This window comes from Poecile atricapillus, chromosome 3 (genome assembly GCF_030490865.1).
Source record: "Poecile atricapillus isolate bPoeAtr1 chromosome 3, bPoeAtr1.hap1, whole genome shotgun sequence".
NCBI classification, from domain to species: Eukaryota; Metazoa; Chordata; class Aves; order Passeriformes; family Paridae; genus Poecile; species Poecile atricapillus.
In genome coordinates this window covers 21,358,160-21,381,545 of record NC_081251.1, presented here as the reverse complement: position 1 = coordinate 21,381,545, position 23,386 = coordinate 21,358,160, and the positions used below count along the sequence as shown (strand labels likewise).

Sequence of the window (23,386 nt, the reverse complement as noted above, 5' to 3'; positions counted from 1 at the left end):
CGAACCAAACTCAGTATTAATGCACTACCCTTGATAGTCAGAGCTACTGCTTCAAATTTCCATGGATGGGAAGGTGGAGGGAGGGAATTGTTGCTCTTTTGTCTCCCAGATGTGTTCTCCAACCTGCTGCATCTGACAGATTATAAGTTGGTTTCTCATTTCATCTGCTTTTCATCTTTCTCCAAAACAAAAAAACATTGTGGTTCGGGTGAATTGGGTTTCAGACAAAACAGTGAAAGTTATATGTCACTGAAATGAAATTCGAAAAAAAAAAAAAAAACAAAAAAGAAAAAAAAGAAGGAAACCCTGAAATTAAATTTGTTCCAAAACTATCAATTTTCCAGGGTTTTTTTTTTTTTTTTTCACTTCATCTGCTGCAGGGGGGAAAAGAGAAGTCAGAATAATTGTTTCTATATTTCCCACACTTATGCCCAGAGGCGGAAACTCAGAGTGAAAGATTCAGCATCAGCTTTCAGCAGTGACCCCAAACACAAATTTATAGTCTATACACTTATGCCAAACACTTTCATCCAGTTTCTTCAGTGAAGATTTTGCAGTGCCATTTCTTCATGTGACCCCTCATCCAAGCTCCCATCTCCCACAATGCTCCCTTTCCATCTCATTTATCCTAGAGACTGGAAGAAGTGACAAGAGAGGACGGATGCCTTCCATGTGTATCACAAGTGCTACTTACTATTGGTCTTAGCTGGAATCTGCTTAGCAAGGAGAAAAGCTTCTTCTAGGTACATAGGTGTTTTTTATTGAACAGGAAATTTGATCCAAAAAAGCCATCACTGCAAATACTCCATTATGTATCACACGAGAAATATGTGAGCAACGGATGCCCATATTGAATATTTCACAATAAGAATGTACTGAAATTTTTGCCTAGAAGAGCATCACTTCACCCATGGAAGAGTTCCCTTGTTCTTTTCACTGAGAGGAGAACCAAAGACATAATTATCTTAAGTGACTGAATTGTATACATATCTTCTGATGCCAGTTTAATCTTGACCTGTATTGTAAAAAGTAAAATTAATGTTGCAAGTGCCACCCAGTGACTGTGATTAACCATAATTTGCATTCTTTATTGAAAGTCGATAGACTGCTAGTCTACCAGCTGTGAAATTGTGCAATAAGCAATAATTAAACAATGAAGAAGAGTAAATAGAACTAGTTAGGCGTGATTTGGAGCAGTGAGTAGCAAAGGTGACTTTTAAAGTTTTATTAGCACAAAGCAGGAAAAACAAAACACAGCCATGTGACCTATGGTTCAGTGAGTACAGAGTGAACATTGGTAAAAGTCTACTAAAATCCCACTATTGACAGAACAAGAGTATCACAACTAAAGCAAGACTATTCACTAAACTTACAGGATCAAGGGCTTCAAAGCCAAAAGGACCATCTCTGAATGTCTAACTGCAGTTCACTGCCTTTACTGTTGAGGCTTTTGTTCTCAGAGGCTTGTTGTATTGCTTGGACTTTGGGGGTTTTTTGCACAAGATTGAGAAGTGTGAAAATGAAAGTTTACTGTAGGTTTGTAGGTTTTTGAAACATGCCATTTCATATGGGAACCTCTGGCAGGAATTTGGCTTTTTCACTGTTTGCAAGTCCTATTCTATTACATGCATTCAAAATGAGATTGCTGCAGAAGTGTACAGCACCACAGCACAGCTACCTCCCAAAGCAAACTTAAAAACTCAGTTTCCCTTTTGACATTACCAATGAATTTTGTGTGGCAATAGCTCAAATGCAGCTCAAGTATTCTATTCTGTTTACCAGAAGGTGGAACTTCACTTGTTACAGGATCTTCACTTGCCCTCAGGTTTGAGGACTTCTTCTGATGGTGGTATCGGCCTGGGCTTAGCAAGTTGGCCAGGCTTTATTTCAGGCATTTTTTCACCATGTCTGTACACACTTACAGTGACATCCACTGTTTCCCCACCATACTTGTTCTTGACATGGATACTGTATTTGCCTGAATCTTCTGAAGTCACCCCCTTGATGGTTAAACTGGCATATTTTCCTTGTTCCAGTGAAAAGGCATAGTGCTCATCAATTTCAAAGGCCTTGTCATTCTTGAACCAGACCACTTCAGGGTCAGGATTTCCAAATACAGTACAGGTCAGATTTAGTGTCTGAGGGAGAAAAACAGAAGTAATGTTGAGATCAGTAAGATTTGTTTAACCAGGATGTTCTCTGTATTGGTTTTATGCATTTTTTTATTCTTAGCTAATTAAACTAAGACTTGGTACCTTGTTCCTGAAGACTGAAAAGTAGTCCTTAATATTTCTTTTCCCTTGATTCAGATTTTCCACCATCTCACCAGTAACTGTGATACAGTAATAGCCTCAGGCTTACAGTGTCTGAAGATGGTAAGTTAGACTGTCATTACAGTCCTGCCTGCAGGAGACTCCTGACAACCCATTAGTCTGACATGAGGTTCAGGCAATGATAGTTTTAAAAACATCCTTGAAGCTTTCCTGTACACAGCAGGGAGGAGAACTGAGCAAATCTTTTCTGACCAAGGCCTCCTGAGGTTATTGCTCGAGATGATTAAAAAAAAAAATCACTTCAAAATAGAATACATAACATGAATCTCTGGACACCGATTCCAAGGTGTGGCTGACTGGTAAAGTGGAAATATTTTATGAAGAATAAATAATACCAAAATATTGGTAAAGTGCTCTTAAAATCATAGAATGGTTTGGGTTAGAAGGGACCTTAAAGATCATCTGCTTGCCATCCCCTGGCCAGAGGGAGGGACATCTTCCACTAGGCTGGGTTGCTCGCAGTCCTGTCCAACCTGGCCATGTGTTAAATGCATGTGTAGCATATTCAGAAAATAGCTGACATTATGTAATGGACCATCCTGGCAGCTAAGGCATTTTTCAAAAGCTGAATTGAGATTTAAGTAGCTTGTTAGATTTTCATGAGCATTCCTCCAAATTTTTATAGAGGTACTGCTGAACCACCCTCTAAGTGTGTGTATGTAAACTGCATGTATTTAGGTATTGTGATCACAGAAAAAATGAAAGAAAAATCTGAGAAGCTGTATATAGTATAAAGTATATAGTCTGTACTTTGTTTACCTTTGCTGAAAGCTCACTCTAGATAACTACGCCCTAGATAACTACGCCACTTTAGGAATTCAACATATGTAGCATTGTGTTAGGAAAGAAAAAGCAAAAAGAAAACAGGAAAAAAATAAAACTAAGAAAAAACCCTACTGTTAACAACCCCAAACTGACAATTTCTACCAGAATTCTTCCTTATAGTCCCTCCACAATTCCCTTCAGGTTTCACCAAATCCTGATGAAAAGGGAACTGAGAAAGTCCATCTGTGTTCACACATGCACATTTTTTGAGAAACGTTTCTCTTGATTGAAGATAACTGAATAGGTGTGATATAACTCAGAGTAAAAATAAAACAGGAAGAAATTTTCAGTGATTGAAAGCACCATATGTTCACAAATAGAAGTGGTCTTGCACAATTCATACATCCAAAGTCAGAATGCTGAAGGTTTACATACAGTGGGTACAATCTAGTGGTAAGCTAAGTCTGAGTGATTCTTGAAGTGGTATTGTGTAGGAGGCAAAGTTAACTAATAGGATATAGAAACTAGACTTACTATAAAATATTTAAAGGAATGATAATGCAAACACAAAAATAAAATATTGGGAAAATAACCTTTTTTCTAATATTGTGAGTTATATTCTTTCTGTCCTTTTTGTAACATGGGCAACATTTAATTACAATTGCTTTCAATAGTGACATCATTTCAGAGAAATGAATAATTAAATCATAATAATTAATCAAGTCTTATTAAGTTAATATGTAGCAGATAAATTCCACAGTAAATAAAGTTAGCAGATATATTCCACAGTCATTTTAGATAATTCGGGGCTCTACTACTTATGAAATTATAGATTTGAACTAAAACTAAAATTATTCTCCTTCTGCTTTCAGTTTCTATGAAACCATTTGCATTCCCTCACCTTCTGACATCAAAGTGAACATCTCACTGCCTAGCATGAAGAAAGCTGTCCTTACCTTCCCATCCATTATAGTAACGACATCAGGCAAACCACCAACAACTTTACCACGATCTAGGAGTTGAAGAAAAATATGGTGAATTTGTGAAGTTTAGACCTCAGAAGTACTTATTTCTTAATGGTTTTGGTGTCATGACTAACAGGTTTGTTGGGGTTTTCTTGTAATCTTTAACAATAAAACAATTTTTGTGATATTTTCGGAGGGTTTTAATGTGTTGTATAGTCTCCTTAGATTTTTATGGTGGAAATTGTGCCGCAACATTCTAAACTGATAGACACAACAACCTTGAAGGTACTGCTGAGCTTGACAGTTTGTGGTTTGGGCCTAGAGGAAAGTAAGAAGGGTGCTTTTAGCCTCTCAGTGTTATCCAAAACCTAAGGAAAATTTGTTCAGCCACGGTCTTTGTGGGAAGAAGTATCATGTCATCACCAGGGAATTGATATAATTTCCAGTACACCTTGAGTCCCTAACACTAATGAGCTTCCCCACAGTCTGGGTCTCAGCAAGCAGTGCAGAACAGACAGCAGCAGGCAAGTTTCTACTTAATAGAGAGATCCCAATATTCAGTATTCTCAGCAGCTTTCAGAATCAACACCTCCTTGCATGACACACAATTCACACTCCGCCAAATCTCTGCAGTCAAAAGATACACTAGAGGCTTGCATAATATGTAAAGTATTTAGTGGGTTTCCATTGCAATAAACGACAACTAAATCCACAAATTGCTATTGTTATTGCAATAGTTTGAGTCAATAGAGGATTTCTATTAGTAAGTTATGGTAGCATGCCATCATGGATGCTTTAAAAAGAACACTTGATTACATTGTAAAACACCTATGATAAAATGTAAAATAAACTTACTCTTCTCAGCAAAAGCAGCTGCCCTAGAGTTGTTGAAAAAGAAAGAGAAACATATAGTGTTATTCACGAAATTAATAATAAAATATATTTCATAAGCAAAGATACTGTTGTTATGGCATTAAAATACAAAGGATTCAGCACTTACTTGAGTCGCTGGAATTCTGCATATGCATCATCAAAAGCTGTAATAAAACAATTGAGAGGGTTATCTTCCATGGACATAACTTCCACTTATAAACATTTCGACACTTACCCATGTTACAGATCTTTTAAAACCTGTACAGGGTCACACAGTAGCACAATGAGAAACCAGAGCCCTGAAAACTAATGCAGCTGGTGCTGGAAACAAATACAAGATTAAAAAGATAATAACAGTTATAAAACTTAGCTATGACTGCTTCTGATCAAAGACTATCTGTTTTTACTGTAATTCCTCTATTTCCAGTAAAATCTGCATAATCCATGAAAAGGCACAATACAAATCTGATCTTATAAATAAATATACCTTGACCAGACAGATCAAGTGTGCGCTTGTACGATTCCTTGTCACCAAAGATTTCAAATGTGTAGTTCCCCTTATCCTTTTCAGTGGGTTCACTTATCTGCAACCAGGCAACATCGTCTCCACCTCCAATCTTCATCTTTTCACCAGAAGAAATCTTAGATTCCCTGGAAAAGCAAAAGAAAAAAAAATTAATAAAGATGAGTTTGAACATTCTTTTCCTGTTTGTTGTCCGTGGGAAATCATCTGTAAAAAGCCACGAATGATAACATAATGTTCCAAAGCTATAGAGAGAGTGTGACTAATGGGCTCATTTTTCCAGAATACTCTCTGCTTCCGGGTGGAAGTACGAAACACTTCGAAAATATTAGCTTGTGTTTTCATTTCTAAGATTCATTTCTTCACCCTTTTCTCATCCTCCTTCTCACAGAGAACTATGCTTACATCTTCATGCACATACACAACTGTGTGAAAGTGCTTAGGGTTCTGTACACTTCATACACAGTAAAATATAATACATAAGGTTTGTAAATCATAGGCAAACCACATTTTTTCATGAAGGAAACAAATCTTCTGTCTTTCATTAACTTCAAAAATCAATTAGCAAAAGATTTGCGTAAAATTACTCTTCCATCAAGTGAAAGTACATTTTTGCTTTTTTTAAAGAAACAATAAAAATTTCTTAACTGCAGATAAGTAATAAAAACTCTTTAAAAAAACTATGGCGTTAGCTTGACCTATCATCACTTCCTAGTTAAGAATAAAAGAAATGCTCTACAGATTCAGACCAGGTGGTCTTCTGATCCACAGTCTGTCACGAAGAGAGGAAATAGAAGATATTTAATGAGAGCATATAAACCAGACCATTTTCAATGGCTCAAAGAGAACTTTCTTCTTTCACTCAATAACTGAAGAAATACTTCTTTTCCTTCTTCCTCCCCAAGCATCTTTAGCTGGAATTTTTAATAAATGAAGTCAGTTTTAGATTTTCTTTGATCACTCATTTTATTTGCTTAGACTGAGCTAATTTGACTCCATAGATAGAATTATTTTGATGGTGAAAAAGTGTTTTTACCATTTTCCTTTCTTTAAAACAACTTCATTGAATTCAGCCTATCAAATTAGATTTCTGGATAGAAACAGCTATATATTAGAAAATATTACATATAATGTTTCCCACTGTCATGGGTTAGCTTCACCTTTAAGACCGAGTGAAAAAAAAAGAGGAAGTTGAAGCTACTGGTGACTGATGGGAGTTTTTCTTCCTGACCAATTATCAGCCATTTCCAAGAATTGACAGCAGATCTGACCATTAAAAAGTGAATTCAACTTGTAAACACCCCCTTAAGAAGTATACTCGGAGCTTTCTCGTTCTCTTTCTGGTTTCCGGCGTTTGAGAGGTAACAAGCTCTGTGTTGGTTTCCCCCCCCCCCCTCCCAGGCCCGGGACAAGGCCGCAGGGATGGGGGGGGAGGAGGAGAGAAAAAGCCGAGCTTAACACTTTTGTTTAGTTTTCAAGGTCTGCTGTTAGACTGAAACCTGACACTATGAACCTTTGCAGCTTTCTTAAAACTTTTAATTCTTTTACTACCTGAATAAACAAACAGATTACTCCTTTTTCTTAGAAAAGACAGAAAGAGATAATTAACATGTAAGACATCATAAAACCACCAAAAACAGTGAAGAAAGGAGTTAAGTTTAAATAAGAAAGAGAGAAAAGGAGATGCTTGTTGCTGAAAAGTCTTTCTGTTACAGCTATGGAGATGGACAGTAGTTTAAAGACTCCTTTAATTCATGACTAGAGTATGGGAGGAATAGAGTATTCAAAGTGTGGACTTTAGAAAAAGTAGTTGTGATAACTGTGAGTTGCTGAAACGTAGGAGTGAAGTGAAGATTTTGAAGCTTTGAAAGAGCCAGAGAGATGGCTGTTTTTTCCAAGAGGGCTCACAGAGAAAAATGAAGAAGATTTCTACCTTTGAATTACTTATCCTTAAAAATGGCATCCCAGGACTTAAAATAACCCCTGCACACCTCGGAAGAGTGTACAATGGGAGGAGTAGACTCTAGAAACTCCATGGATTAGCAGAAAGAGACTTCTGTTTCTCTGCGGAGACTGATGAAAAGACTCTAAAAATTGAGACTGTTTTTGACCACCAAGATTCTAAATTTTTTGTCTCTATGTTGTTATGTGTACAAAGAAATGATCAAGTAGTGAAAAGTAAAAGGGTTCTCTGAAAGTTTATTTTAGTATTCTTATTCTAGTAGTTTGTTAATAAACTGTCTTTATTCCTTTTAAGTTTTAAGCCTGTTTTGCTCTTATTTTAATCCATATCTCTAGCAAGAAATAAGTAGTTTTTGTTACTAGTTTAAAACCACAACAGCCCTGAATGGATGATGAATACTAGGTCTAGGACTTGTATTGTATTTCATGCTATGAAAGATAGTGGATAATTAAATGGTTGCTAGAAATTTACATGGTTAAAAAAAAAAAAAAAAAAAAAAAATCATGGGTTGTGTAGCATTTTAATTTTTCCGGAAAAAAATTGTTATCATCCCATTTAAAGGACATGGGAAGCTGGGAAAGGCTGGTCGGTTGATTTTGGTCTTTCTTTTAGTTTTAACAGCTCTGATTATAGCCATTTTATTCATATAAGAATTGAAATTTTATTCATTCAGAATTTGTGTTTAATGATCTTCAAGACAGTCAAAGTGTTAGGTATAATAAAATCTGAAATATTTTTCTATGTAAATATAAATAATATAGAAGAAATAGAAATAGATAAAAATATGTACACCAATATTTCCATATTAGACATGCAGCATTCTTTATGTTTATACTTCTATTAAATGGATGGTAGAACAGACTGCCACTTAAAACTCAGGCAGATAGAGTAAAAGGCAGAGGCAAATATTTTTTTATTTTCCTTGTCATCATTACTAGTATCACTATTATGAAAGAAGAACTTTGTAAATACAAAATCTGAGATATAAATACAGTTGCATGGCCTTGCAGAAGTGCTCTTGAGCTCCCTGAATGTGATAATTGATGCTCTATTTGTGTTCCTGTCCTCATAGAAAGCATTGCAAATCTAGGACAACATATTGATAAGCCAGACTATTTCTGTCTAAGTCAGACCAACTCACGGTGTGTCATCTTTGTAGGCCATCAAGAAATGTGAAAGTTGAAACTCTTCAAAAGTTTTTAAATCCTTTCAACTATTACCTGCACTTTCCAACAAGCAAGGATTTGACATAACAGAATATATGAACCCATATTTAACTGTAAATACACAGATGATTTGACTGTGTCCAAAGTAAAATATTAATTTAACATAAGAGTGGAAAACTGTTCACAACTTTAAAGCTCCTTTTCAGTCATATCCTCAACCCTGAGGGTTATTCTCAAGGTATTCTGTGCCCCATTGAATATCTTTTCAAAGAGGAATATCAAAATTAAAATATTTTGGGTTACTTAAGACTGTGACACTTTGGAAAAAAATAATTCTGTTCTTAATACAGGCTTTTATTAAACTGTGAGAGCAGATCATTGGTATTCACCTCGACCTAGAGGAGAGTTTCATCCATTTTAGAAAAAGAGCAGCCCTGAATCAGAAACTTTTCCCAAATATTTTGCTGTCTTTTAACTAGTCAGATAATACAATAGAAGACAAGCAATCTTGTGTTGAATAAAAGAACACAATACAGTAGATTCCTTTTTCTTGTCTAATACAGCCCTCCTGATGGGTGTTGGACAAGCCTTTTAATATTTATTTTACCTTATGTACTTCTTATGTAAAAAGAGAATATATTGTTTTGGAAAGAAAAATTCATAAATGTGGTCCAATTTATAAATGAATAAAGACTAGAATATTAATAGAATAGTAGAATAGCCACAGAGTAGTAAATATTAAATAGTAAACAACAGCAGTTGTTTCTTAAGTTAAACTGAAAAAAATATTCTCATCTACCTGTGGCACCAGCTGACTTTCATTTCTTCATTGTAGTATTTCAAGAAGCACTGGAGCCTTATTCCTTCCTCAGTGCAAAGAATCTTCAGTGGAGAGGCTGACTTACCTAGATTAAATAGAGTATAAATGGATCAAATATGAGAGATAGTGAAATGAACAGGAAATAGAGGAGTGGATTATTTGTACTGGCTGGACAAAAGAAAATTCAAGACCTGGGTCACGATTCTCAAGTATCACAGAGACAATTGTCATACCCCTCAGAGAGCATCTGCTGATTTATATCAGGTGAAAGTTCATTATAAGTTTATGACTTTATTGTCATATACAAGCATCAGGACTGGCAAGATCCATTGTGAAATAATAATCTAGTCATATAATTGCCATGAAAGAGCAGTGTAATGGTTCTATTTGCATAAAAATTTTATTCTTGTGCAAACCCTGTTCTTTAAGCAGGAGGAACAGCTTCTCACTGGGAACAGATTCAGAACCTCATTCTCTCTATATCAAGGTTCACTTACTAATGGAAAGTAGGAAGAAAATTATTGCTGCAATATTTTCACAGTATCTAAACCAAAGAAGTCAGGTGGAATAATACTTTGTTCCCTTTTAATACTGACAATTAGCAAGGTCAACTGCATGTTCAGAAATTTAACAACATCCATAATAATATAAGCATTGGGACTCATAGAGATTACCCACTTAAAATATAAGTTTTCTGTCTCATCCTCGTGTGATTTCAAAATACAAAAAAAAAACTACATGAAAATTCAAGACAGCTTTTACTTACCACTCATTCCACTCAATGCCAGAATTATATCATCATAAACTGCAGAGAGAAAGAAAAAAAAGGGAGAAAATGTACCATCAAAATTCAATCAGAATATAGCTTTTTTATGTTCAGTTTAATTAAAGCAATATGGGAAATCTTCATATCCTTAAGCAAAGAAAACCATTAAAATTGCAACAGGTGTACAGGACAAATTGGAAACTGTCTGTGTACAGCATATGAATTCTGAGTATCTCAGCCTTTTGTGGAGTCAGCTGTCTGCTGCAAACTCTTTGTCTCTCTCCCTTAGGCCAGCAAAAAGAAAAAAAGTCATTAAAACTGAATAGCTCACATTCAAAGGAAAGTGCAGGTGAAAAAGAAATTATCTCCTTCTTGGTGAAAACAGTTTCACCTTCTCCCTGTAGGGTGGCATTTGACAGAAGTGAAGTCTTTTAACAGCAAGTGAAATAAAGCAGGTATCATATCAAGCTTTTGAAATATCACAGAGCTGATGGGTTTGTGGCAGGAGAGAACCCTGGAGCCAAGGGCACAAGAGTGGGGAACCCTTTCATAGCAGAAGAATCATATTCAGTGACACTGTGTAAGATAAAAAGAGAAAAAAACCAGCATAGTCTAAAGAATGCATAGTCAAGTCTGAAGGATGCATATTCAACACTGATGAACTTTTATGAAAATGGAAGACAGAGTATTCAGAAAATAAAATACAACTTATATATTTGTTCTGTATTGATCTGTATATGCACATTTTTGTCTCAGCTAAAATAAATCATGATACAATTCCATAATTCTTAGCAATCTCCAGTATGCTTCTACTGACACTGTGACATAAGGTTATGAATTGCATATTATATATATATTACATTACAAATGCCTGAGGAGGGAGGGTTATGTTAGCCATGCTGTCTAAATGAGGGTGGGGCTTTTTTCTGAGAGAATAATGGGCAGAATTTATTCAAAAGAAAAATTCCTGTGAGACCATCAATTGATAATACAGCCTTCTGCAGTAAACCACATCTTAAGAACTCCACCTGATGCTCATCTTTTCCTTTTGTTACAGGTACTTCTTCCATCTTTTGAAAAGGAATTATAAGATTTTTGGTAAACTGAGTTAATTTTTAAAAATGTGTTTCTCCTTCTGCTAGGACCCGTCCAAAAAATACTCATTATTTGTGACAAATGTCTACATGCAGTTGGGATGAATCTAGATTCACTTTGGCCTATTTGGTGGGATCTAAACAGATATATCCAGGGAAGCATGCTTCACCAAAGTTAAGTAAAATTCACTCATGTTGGCAACAGATCAGGTCAGGGCTTGTTATCGACTCAGAACCACAGAATATTCTGAGTTGGAAGGGACCTACAACAATCATCAAGTCCAAGTCTCAAGTGAATGGCCCATACAGGGATCAAACCCACCACCTTGGCATTATTAGCACTGTACTTTAACCAGCTGAGCTCATCTCAGGGTCAAAGTAAACTGACATTTTTTACATAAAAAAAATTAAATGTAAATAGAATTGCTGTATCTCACTGTGATGTCTGATATCATATGAAATCTTTTTTAAATGTCTACCATGGGTATATTTTAGATTATATTCTCTTACTTGCATTTAACATCATTTCAATATCAGTGGATACAGAGCCTGAAGTAACCTGCCCCTTAGAACATGCAGTCTTCCCTGCTCCTGCTAGACTTCTCTTTTTATCCTTTATGTTTCAAGGCTAACTCCATCATTTAGGAGACCCATATTTTGGTTTAATAATTTGGTTTAATAGTGCAGTTTTCATGGGTTTTCTGGTTGACATTTTGAAAGCCTCCTGGGCCCACAGGTACTGTGAATTCTCTAAATGGGCATTTCACTGTATATTTCAAGCACAACACAGTTTGCCATACCTGAAGTATAGTCACTGGAAGATGGACACCTGACCATAGGATGGAGACCTACTGTACCTTTTTCTTATTTCAGTGCTCAGGATACACATGCACAAATCCACAGACCAAGGGAATGATATCTATACATATATATCAAGGGATAGGAAAGGAGAAGGTGATTAATGAGAACATATTTCAAAGTGTGGGACCTGAGCATGACATAAATAGTATGGAATAAGGGATAGAAATTGTACTGTTTTTGGCTGGAATAGAGTTCATTTTCTTCATAGCAGATTTATAGTGCTGTGTTTTGGATATGTGATTAAACCAGTGTTGGTGACACAGGGATGTTTCAGCTGTTCCTGAGCAGTACTTGTACAATGTGGAATGGAATTTTATTTCTTCTCCTCAGACTGCCTCACCAAGAGGAGGCTGGGGGTACACAAGAAGTTGGGAGGTGACACAGCCAAGAAAGCTGACCCCAACTGACCCAAAGGACATTTTGTGCCATATGCCTTCATACCCAGCATTTAAAGCGCAGGGAAGAAGGAGGAAATGAAGAACATTTGAAGCGATGGTGTTTTTCTTCCCAAGTCAATGTTACATGTGATGGAGCCCAGCTTTACTAGAGATGGCTGAACACCTACCTGCCCATGGGAAACAGTGAAGGAATTCTTTGTTTTGCTTTGCTTGTATACTCAGCTTTCACTCTACCTATCAAACCATCTTTAGCTGAACCCAGGATTTTTTTTGCTTTTCCCCTTCCAATTCTCTCCCCAATCTCACTGATAGAGAGTGAGCAAGTGGCTGTGTGAACCTGAGATGCCAGCTGATGCTAACCCACAAAACAGTTTTATGGTTTAGAATCAAAAGCACTCTCGGTCCCCACTGAGAGTCCCACTGAACATAGCACTTTGTTTCTTTAGGGTTTTTTGTAGATACTAAAGCTTAACAAACCTGAGAGAGAGTGATCTACCATAAAATGGAGTATCTGTCTAGTTAGAAACATACTTCATCTCCTGCTTGTCAAAATGCTAGAGATTAATTACAAAAAACCCAGTGTCACCCTCCTAAAGTGCTGATCCACAGTTCAGGTCTCTGTAACATAAGAGAAATGAAATTCAAAGAACACCAAAAATATATGCTAATTTGACATTTGCAAGGATAGATCTTTGACACCTCTGGAGAACATGTGGAGATCATTATTCCATTGCAGTAGATTGAATGTTACCTTTTCCTGATAATTCAAGAGAAGATACATCATGACCTCTATCATCTGATAGTGTCGCCTTATAAACCCCTTCATCTTTGCGAGACAGCTGCAAGGAAGACACAAGATGTTTACTGACAAACTTGGTAGTACTAGATAGCATTAGATTTGCTCAACCCCTGCATAATTTTATAAACAACATACATTGTACTCTCTTCTGGATAAATAATCTTACCAAAGAGGTGATGGAAACTATGAATAACTTGTTCATGCTTTTTTTATAGATTAGCATTTAGTTCTTAAGCCTAAACCCTATTGTGATTTCAGTTCAATTTCCTCTAGGAAAAAACCATGAGGGTTTTTCTCTTGCTCCAAAAAGACAGCATTGATCTTGGTCAGTAGAAATTACAAGCACTGTAGTAAGATGTAACAAGGCATAACTGCAACCTACACAAACCTTAGAAATGCAATTTTTCTTCAACGAATTTTTTTTTTCTAATTATGTAAATCATAACAGCAAATCTGTATCCTGTAATATCAGCTCCTTCATGCTGCTTGCATTCAAGCAGAAATTCTAGTCAAATTATATCTGTGATAAGTAAATAATTAATTCATTAACCTTGGAGACTTTACATTCTGAAATCTATCACAGTGATATTGCATTGAAGGCAGTAAGGATTTTCAGGTTTTGTGGGTTTATTTTAATTCCTTTTAAGGCTTGAAGGAAAATATACAAACATTTATATATAGATTGGAGGTGACTTAATACTTAGACTTATAAAAATCTGCAAGCATATAAACCATAGCACAAATATCATAAAATTGAATAACAACTTATAAGAGCAATCCAAGACAAGCAGAAACAGAAACACCCTCCCAAAAAAAGTCTGCTCAAGAAAAATGAGTCCGGTAAGTTAGTATCCTCTTTCTTAGGAAATGAAGGAAGGAATTTAGAAAAATATGAAGCCAATAAATAAACAATTTAGATGGAATGCATATTATTGAAAGCAGAAAATCTCATTCTGGGAGGTTTTGTCACTTCACAAAGGCAGCATCTATGCAAGTTAAGGTTTCAGATAGAAGTTGTGTTATGCTGTTTGCCTAAAGATAGATCTTAAGAAGCCATAAACTTTGAACTTGTTCATTTTAGGCAATAGAATTGAAAACTGTCAAAAATTAGGCGCTTCAACAAGTTGAAAAATCAAGGAGTAATAATAAAGAATGAAATACAGGTCACCAAAGGACTCTGAAGGAACTTAAGCATGAATTCTGAGCTGACTACAAAAACAGATACTTTTTGCTAGCAATAGTTATTCACCAGAAGAGTAGAAAATAAGTTTTTTTTCATACAGCTGTTCAAAAAAATCATGATAGCTGGTTTGCTTCTTTGTCTGGCAAATCTCTAGCATGTCAAGCAGAAGCTGTCATTTGTAATCATCAGGTGATACAGTACCTTGGGAATACTGAAGTGACATTCTCCCTTCTGCAGATCGGGCAGCTCCTCAACATCAGCCCCAGAACCATCCTTATACCACTTAAAATCAGTCTCCTTCTTTGTGTTTGCAACCTGTCCAACAGAAAAGGCACATAAGCCTGGCTATGTCCTGAGGAAAGGTATTACACTGTGGGAAGTCACATAGGTACTTTCAACATTTGAACTATATTTTTTATAACACATCTCAAATAAAGCTAAGTAAAAAATCTATTTCAACCAAGTCCTACTAAGCAAATCTCAGTCCTACAGTGTTTCTTTGCAGCACAGTATACAGATTACAACTTCAGAGCCCTGTAAAATTCTATAAGAAAATCCTGGCAATCTCTTCCCTTAGATGGTTTTGCACCCTTGCTCTGTGCTTGTAGCTTGTCTAGAGATAGCTGCAGAAGTATCTTTCAAATTAGAGCTTCTGAACTCTCCTCTACCTTTTTTGTCTTTGCCCTGTGACTCCAGAGAGTTGTAACACAGATCTTAGGCCCTACCTTAGTCTTCGGCCAATTTGCAGATTTACCCCAGCTACCTAAGCAATGTCTCTCATGGATAAGCTGCAGAAAGCAACTGAAATCATTATTCTGAAAGCATCCAAGACTTCAAAATTGTGAACTGCTCCAAAAATCCTTTTCTATTTTACCTTCTACATTGAGTCCTATGGGGCATACAAAGACCTGGGGAGTCCTACAAATTGCAGTCTCTCCCAAAAACATAGCACATATGCAGAGCAGTTGTTTGAAAGCAAGAATTTTGCTGTAGCAGCAGCAGTTCATTGAAACAATGCTTAAATAGACTACAGCTGTACCTGAAGCACTGTTCTAATTTTGATACAAAAACTGTGTGTTGGATACACTTGAAATACTGCTGGATAAATTACCTCAAACTGTGAATTCAAAGAAGCTAGAAGTGCAGCTCTTTTTAGAAACCTTGGCTATAAATATATATTTATTTTTTAAATTTTTTTTTTACTCTCACTTTTAAAAATACTATGGTTTATTTGATATCACTATCCCCATACCCTTCTAAAAGTCATAAAAATGCAATGGTATTTTCATGTGTAGCCTGAATTCCGATGTCATTGTGGCTTTGGTTGAGGGACAGAGCCAGCAAGATATTTCTCAGTCCCCAGGCAGTTGCTTTAAAAAGGCTCCTTAAAAAAAAAGTGAAAAACTGAACAAATGGCTAGAGGGCAGCCAGGAACTTAATAAAGACCTGCAATAGTTTTCAAGTGGCCTGCTTGAAGTAAAAAACACATGCCAATTTCTAACCCTTTTACATTAGAGAAGTCATTCCATAGATGAGCAGATCTATGACAGCTCTCTGTGGAGGTGACAAATAGGTGGGTCTTCTATACTGATTCCTAGACATCTCTATCAAACATGCTCAAATTAATCACATCTATTCTTGCTTAATAACCAGTGTGATTGCTATGGATCTCTGACAGTATTTGAGATCACCATGTGGCCCAAAGCAATGATGTGCTGGAGAAAAGTGAGCAGCATTTTACATTTACCAGCAACTACAAAGTGGTTGTTCCTGTAGTCCTATGACATGATTGGCAATTTTATTTGAACAAAGCCTGAAGGAACGAGCCTTTAATGCTTTTCAACAATTTTTCATCAAAGACTGTTAGCACTCAATCTGACAATACATAGACTGAGTTTCAGACACATGCAATTTGCAGTGCTGAAGTTATTTCATGTTGACATTTACTATAAAATGTTACGTTTTTCACTGTTTAGCCACATACCAAAAATCGTGCTTTTAACAGACACAGAACAAGTAAGGGCCAAAGTTGTGCAAGAGCAAGTAGCTTCTGAATGTTCTGAAATTTAGAACTACTAGAAGCAAAATGACAGTATGCTGGCAAACGAAGAAAAATAAACACAAAACAAAAAGCAAAAAAAAAAGCAAACACCATCAAATTATTTCAATATTTCAAATGGACAATCATGTTCCACTGACATTGAGGGGATACAAAACCAAGAACATGGTTATCAATCCCATCTAATTCAGAGTTAAATACTAAGTCAATCAAAACTCAGTCAGGTCCAATCATATAGTAAATAACGGATATGTGAGGTAATATTTGATATACACTTTTATAACACAATCCATATTTGTTCATCATTTCTTTTATGGGCCTGGATCATACAGTCAGTCCTTTGCCCTACACAAGCTTCCAGTTGGCATGGTTTCCTTGTTTCCTTATACCATGGTATGACCTTTAAAAAAGTCAAGTTAAAACACCCTCTCTTACAGATACTTCCTTCATATTATCCCTCTTAAAAGCTTTTAGAAGAGTCAAAAACTTCCTCGATTTTTTTTTTCTTTTTTTTTTTTTTTTTTTTTTTTTTTCTTTTCAGAGGAGCACAAAACAGAGCCTGGAAGAGACCTGGGTCAAGTGTTGTGATACAGCCTGAGATGGCAGAGATTACTCCTTGACTGTTTTTATTACCACAGAAGTAGCAAGGCCACACTTCTAAAAAACTTGTTTGTCAGGTATCTGGAGACTGAAGGACAAACTGAGGCTTTGTTTTTCAAACCCTTACCATGTACAAATATAAGTTAAATAGCCATAAACAACAGTACCATGTGAACCTAATGGCCAGTCACATGCTAACAGTAACAAACATTATAAGGTCAATAGCATAGTTAAAATGATGAGTGTGCAAGCAGCCCACATCCTAGATTTCATTTACATAAAATGTTCTGACCTTGTGAACAAAAAAGCACACTGGTGAAAAGCAAATAATCAGATGCTCAGCCTTTCACAGCTTCAGTGCTATAAACAGGCTTGACAGTCAATGAAAGAAGGATAATTTCAGATTAATTTGTAGAGAATTAACACTAGCATAACTGGTTCAGCAACATTTAATTCCCCAAGTGAATGAAAGGATAAGTAGGGTTCATGCCTGAGGCACATGCATGTGGAGATTATAAAGTACTCAAGCAAAGGTACTGTGTTAACTAATGAGTGTTGAGCCCTAGAATGGGAGCACATGGATTGGCAGCTTCAGTACCAGGTCAGTTCTACTGGGAATAACTCGGGTTTAAGGGTCTCCTAGTTAATGAGCAGGGTAAAAAAAAAAATTAAATTAAAAAAAATCCCCACAAATATGCATGTAAATTGCTCATAACGAATTATTCAAGTTAGTCTAATTATAAGCCAAAAGTTATTCAAAAGAAGAGGAGAAAATTGATACAAAAGAGTCCATATTAGAGGAAAAGGGAATGAAGAAGATTTTGATGCCTGAATTCAATGTACTTAGTTATTCAGACCTCTAATTAGTCACTCTGGAGGAGCAAAACAATTGAAAATGTATCTGTTCAGAAAGGCATTTAAAGATGTTAATAGCAGAAGTTACACTGAAATCAATACATATTATCATTACTTAAGATTCACAAGTCAGTAACCAAAAATAATTTAAAAATCATGTTTTATAATCTTAATTCTAGAAGTCTTTGTAACACATTTGATTACAGTTGATTAAATAACAGATGCCTTGTTAGAGAAATTAGAAAACAGTCAAGAAAGATTTTGAACTGTGACTTTTTTAGCTCTTTCTGAAGAAGAAAAATTATGTATATTTTGTGTAAATTATTCTTATGGCTTACAATTTTTACAAGGAATTGGACCCCCTAATAATACACTTAGAAATGTCCTATATTTTCATTTTGTTTTCATTAGCACTACTGTTGAAGAATAGTAAGAAGTCAGAAATCTTAATGTCAAAATTTTCCAAATAATAAAAAATAGTTTTCATAGGAAACTTTTGTTTTTAAAGGTATCTAAATCCTTTTTCACATTTTTCTACCTCAGTTCTTCATCAACATATTCAAAAAAATCATTTCAAGTATATTTCCATACCTTACAAGAAAGTAAAACTTCACATTCCTCTGTAACCTTCCAATACAAAAACTCTGAGAAGTGAGGACCTAAGAAACAAAATAATCTTAAAGCAGTGTTGCAGAATGAAGAGTATCAGATCCAGTGAGAAAGAGTAAAAGGATGACAATTACAATATCCTTACACCAGAACAAGAGGGATCTCCTGAACTGCCCATTCACTAGAAGGAAAATCCTACAAGTTTTTATCATATTTACCCAGTGTCTACATTACAGCTTAGAAACCTGAATCTCATCTCTGAATCTGTATGAATTGGGTAGTGTTCCAAAATATAAAATGGTGGGTTAGAGAAACTGGTTTATTATATACCTTTGTGCCAAACTGCCAACTAAAGGAAAGAAACAAAGTAGCTACAAACAAGTGTACAAATAATATATTTAATGTAAATACAACAAACTAATGACAAACATTGTTTGCTGTGATAATGTAAAGTTTAAAAGTGCATTAAATATTACAGGCAGAACAGAAAATATTCCTTTTCCCCATTAAAGTTCCAATCCTGCCAAGAAATATTTGCTGACATACATAGCCTTTTTTAAATTATTGTGTTTGCTTATCTCAATAAAAGTATATGTCTTTGTGTTGGCAGGATCAGGGCCCATAATTTTGATACCCAAACCTGGGAAGTTGCAAAGTCCAAGATTTTAACTTAAATCATTGAGTACTGAAAGGTACAGTTTATGCTGTAAGTGGTATAATTTCTTTCCTCAATAGATTTTAAACTGCCTTCAAAAAAAAAAATAGAATTACATTATTTCTGTACAGAATCTTACCTAACCTATTTAGGAAAAAAAGTTTTTAATTATTATTGTTATTTTTATCCTGAAAATGTTTACAAGTGAAAATTACAAACCAGAGCTCAAGGTCAATTTTTTAAGGATTTCACAGGGATAGAATTCTGAATTAGGTATCCAATAGTAATTTTCTCATTCAGCTGCAAGCAATATCAATAACGAGTATATAACAAACTTTACAACTGTATAGCAACTATGCAACAAATATACATTTAGTAACTGGAATTTTGCCTCAAAAGAAACCATAGGGTCAAGCTTTTAATCTTCCTTTTCTGGCACAACTTGTTTGTCTACTCTTCTGTCAATTATATTGAACAGACAACTTGTGTGCATAAAACTAAATGCAATTATGTTTTGTTGGACTGGAGCCTACAGTAGGCACACTTCTCATGAGTATTGAGCAAAGATAACCTCTTGTGAGAACTCCTTTTTCTCTCCTTTGTGAAGGTTCTGTCACAAATTGACCATGTTAGAAAGTAAGATACACCAAGGTTTCAAGTGTCCCCTAAGACTGAACAATATACTCATCTTCTAGTAAAGAACAGAAGCTGCAAGCACTTAGCATTCACCAGGGATGAATCATTAGCTGCAAACTGGGCCTAAAGTCACCAATCTGCTCCATCTTACCTTGTTTTCTGAGAAATTCCTTTCGTTGGAGCTCAGACTCAGCCAATACTTTCTTGAATGCTAAGTTTTAGAAGAGGTGAACGAAAAATTAGTCACAAAATTACTCAAAGAATAATTGAAGTTCACTTCTTCATCAGAGTCAAAGTTTCAATGTTTCAATGCTTCAGTGAACCTACCATCTCCAATGAGAACTAATGAGGACTGGTTTTTGGCCTTTCCATCCTGAATCTGTACTGTGTAGGTACCTTCATTGTCAATTGTAAATTTTTCCATCATCATTTCTATAATTCCATTTGAACGGTCACAATTTATTTTATGCCTCTGCAAAAGAAAAAGTACCTTAGTATAGTGTAAATTACTTATGATTCCTATTTAATAAATTATAATTCATATTCCTTCCCCCACAGTCAACCTTTTTCATGTCCTTTTAATTGTAAACTAAGGGAAGAGGACTCTGCTTTTATTTACTGTTGTAACAGAAACCTCTGTATGCAGCTGCATTTGGAATCCTCAAGTCATCATAATATAGCTGGTTTGTATTTGAAAACAATTGTTTATGGCACTGGGCATATTTGAAGAGCCTAACAGCCAGCCTTTAGCTGCATTACAGGTTCCAGTTCGAGGGGGTTTGCTAGGGATATTCCTAGCAGAGTCCAGAAACAACTGGAAATATTATGTTTCTAGACACAAATGTGGACCTTCAAATAAATCCATCACACCAAATTCAAAAACTCATCTATACTAATTATCTGAGATGCATATAGTACTTAATGGAGGATCTTATTTTCTCATAAAAAATAGTTGATCTAGGAAGAGTATAATGATTTTCTCATTTCATGTGAAGTGTTATTTTCAAACACTTAAAACAAATGACAATGAGAAAAGTAACTTGTGCAAGCCCCACATTTTCTGGGAACCAAAAGGGATTGACCAAGTCCAGCAAAAGAGAAGTATAATTCTGTCAGGACATAGAGTTACCCACTTAAGTGTTTGCAGAATACACAAAACACCAAATATTGACTTGAATTCAAAGTTAAATATGCTTTTCACTGTTTGTGTCCTTTATGTGTTTGCATTTTATTAAATATTCCAGAGAGATAAATTACTGGCAAGCATCATCATGGAAACAGAAAATTACAAGCTAATATTGGACAATCTTTGCAAAAAAATGTGTTTTGAATTTTCTGGTACTATTTTAGGTACAACCATGTTTTACTAATATCCTCTTTTCTTCAGTGAGTTACATCTATGAGGACAATGTCCCCCATTGGCAGTGATGTCTTCTGAATCTCTACTAACAAATTCCTAAAGCTAAGTAAACATAACCCACATAAGTTTCTTGGTGAATACTTTTAGGCAAAAAATGTGGCCAAAACATTACACTCTAACTTCCAGTCACGATTGAATGGAACAGTAAATGTCACCATCTAGAAGGAGTTACATAAAATGAATTACTATAGACCCTGCTACTTTTAAATATATTATACATACTGTTAAAAGGAGACATGAGGTCTTATAAATAGAATGTTTTGATAAAGCTGTTTATTGGTCTCCAAAAATAAAAATAGATAAAGTTTAAGGAAGGAAAAGAAAGAAGAAACATTTAAAAAGTTAGTAAAAATGTTACTTATTAATCTCTCTAAAATCTTTTTGAAATGGAAGAACCTCTAAGTCCCCTAAGATCCAAAAGTAGTAGGAATAACCCCACAGATAGATCTATTTTAGCTTCAAGGGATGCATATTGGCCAGCCTCAGAAACAGACTCACTGATGTATGGATAGCAAGTCTGGAAGAACAGTGTCACACATTCAAGATATTTAGCATTCATACTGGCATTTTCAAATATATAAATCTTTTAATTCTTAATGGGGTAATGGAAGAATGAAGAAAAAGAAAATATGTGGAATTAACAAAGCAGTCAGCTAACAGATTGATCAGGATAATAATTTTTAAAGGAATATGCATGTTAATTTGGATACAGAATTTTCCATACATAGTGCAAAGAAAGATACAATGTCAAAGAATAAGACAATATTATATTAATTGGGAAATTAAGTAGAAAATCTACTTGTGTAAGAGTTTATCTGTAAGAGTTAAGGTGATAGGTGAGGAAGGTTAAAAGAAGCATTAGTAAACTTACCTAAACTGTCCAAAAATGCAAATTTCTATGTGCAAAAGTCACATTCTTGCTTACAGCCCCCTCCCCTCAGAGGTCAAAGACTACACTGGCACTTACTTCATAAGTTCCCAGGGAGAACATTAAACTAAATTTTGCCAGAAGCAGAAAAGTTTACAAAAAAAAAAAGCAAGATGTATGTTTTAATCTGATTTTTTATTACACTTTCTTTATATTTTCTACTTTTATTAGACAAAATATTAAAATATTAAAATTAAAGCTGGATAAATGGGGCTCAGTTCATTCCATTTTAAGCTTATTTTGAAATCTTACCAAAAACACTCTCTTTTATGACCTAACAAGAAAAATTTATAACTTCAGCCAATGTCAAGAATCAGGCCACAATTCACCAGCATAATGGTCTATTGAACATGTTCAGTGACTGTAGCCCAGTCTCCAGACAGGTTTTAGAGTGCAATTAGCCTTCTAACTATTGCCATTATGCAGCAAGATGAAGTTCAATGATTTTATGTGCATCATAAATATTAGGCTTTTATGTGACTTTCCACAAAAATATCATCTGTCTCCAAACATAAATGTCACCTGCGGGTTACTAATTAAAGAGGTGAAATAATGCAGCTTCACTTCAAGACCCTTTCTGATGTCAACTCTTCCAAAACATATGCGAACTAAAAATAGCTCATTCAGTTCCATGAACATTGCCACGGCAGATATTGTCATTTCAATACATCCTAGGCACAAATATTCAGGTTTTCAGTGCTATGGTTTATTACGTCTTAAAGCAAGAAAAATAGAATTATTTTACTCAGAAATACTTCTTCCACTTGTCAATATGTAATTAAAGTAAATGCTCTTTGCCTTTCTATGGTATAAAAATGCTGATAAAGCTTCTCTGACCCAAACCAGGATCTGCATTCTCAGGAATAAACTGAATCTTTCAAACAGCTGCACTGGAGATGAAGTCTTCACAGGAATATATTTCCAGTGTTGTGCTTATGGCTTGTAGATGAATCATACTCTTGACCTGAAAAGGCATGACCTTGCTTTCTTCTCAGCCCAATCTGAGAACTTTTTATGCCCCTTTATATGAGAGGTCTTCCTAGAGCTATAAAAATGCAGGAAGCTGGTGGCCTATCCTTTCATCTCTATGTAGCTGTTTAATGCCCAGTTTCTAA

General features: G+C 35.3%; 1 protein-coding gene across 4 annotated transcripts in view; it reads right to left on the bottom strand.

The window, feature by feature from the left end:
* Nucleotides 1–1,062: 1,062 nt before the first annotated feature.
* The window catches only part of MYOM2 (myomesin 2), a 78,124-nt gene continuing 55,800 nt past the window's right edge, over nucleotides 1,063–23,386 (bottom strand). For all 4 annotated transcript variants that reach the window (XM_058836264.1, XM_058836266.1, XM_058836265.1 and 1 more), the window contains 12 exons: nucleotides 20,251–20,395; nucleotides 20,075–20,134; nucleotides 18,615–18,682; nucleotides 14,711–14,824; nucleotides 13,279–13,366; nucleotides 10,175–10,213; nucleotides 9,388–9,493; nucleotides 5,424–5,587; nucleotides 5,064–5,100; nucleotides 4,919–4,941; nucleotides 4,055–4,110; nucleotides 1,063–2,138 (listed from right to left, as the gene is read on the bottom strand). In XM_058836264.1, the coding sequence (XP_058692247.1) occupies nucleotides 1,812–2,138; nucleotides 4,055–4,110; nucleotides 4,919–4,941; nucleotides 5,064–5,100; nucleotides 5,424–5,587; nucleotides 9,388–9,493; nucleotides 10,175–10,213; nucleotides 13,279–13,366; nucleotides 14,711–14,824; nucleotides 18,615–18,682; nucleotides 20,075–20,134; nucleotides 20,251–20,395 (1,227 nt within the window). In that variant the 3' untranslated portion in view covers nucleotides 1,063–1,811. The remainder of the gene's footprint in view (nucleotides 2,139–4,054; nucleotides 4,111–4,918; nucleotides 4,942–5,063; nucleotides 5,101–5,423; nucleotides 5,588–9,387; nucleotides 9,494–10,174; nucleotides 10,214–13,278; nucleotides 13,367–14,710; nucleotides 14,825–18,614; nucleotides 18,683–20,074; nucleotides 20,135–20,250; nucleotides 20,396–23,386) is intronic.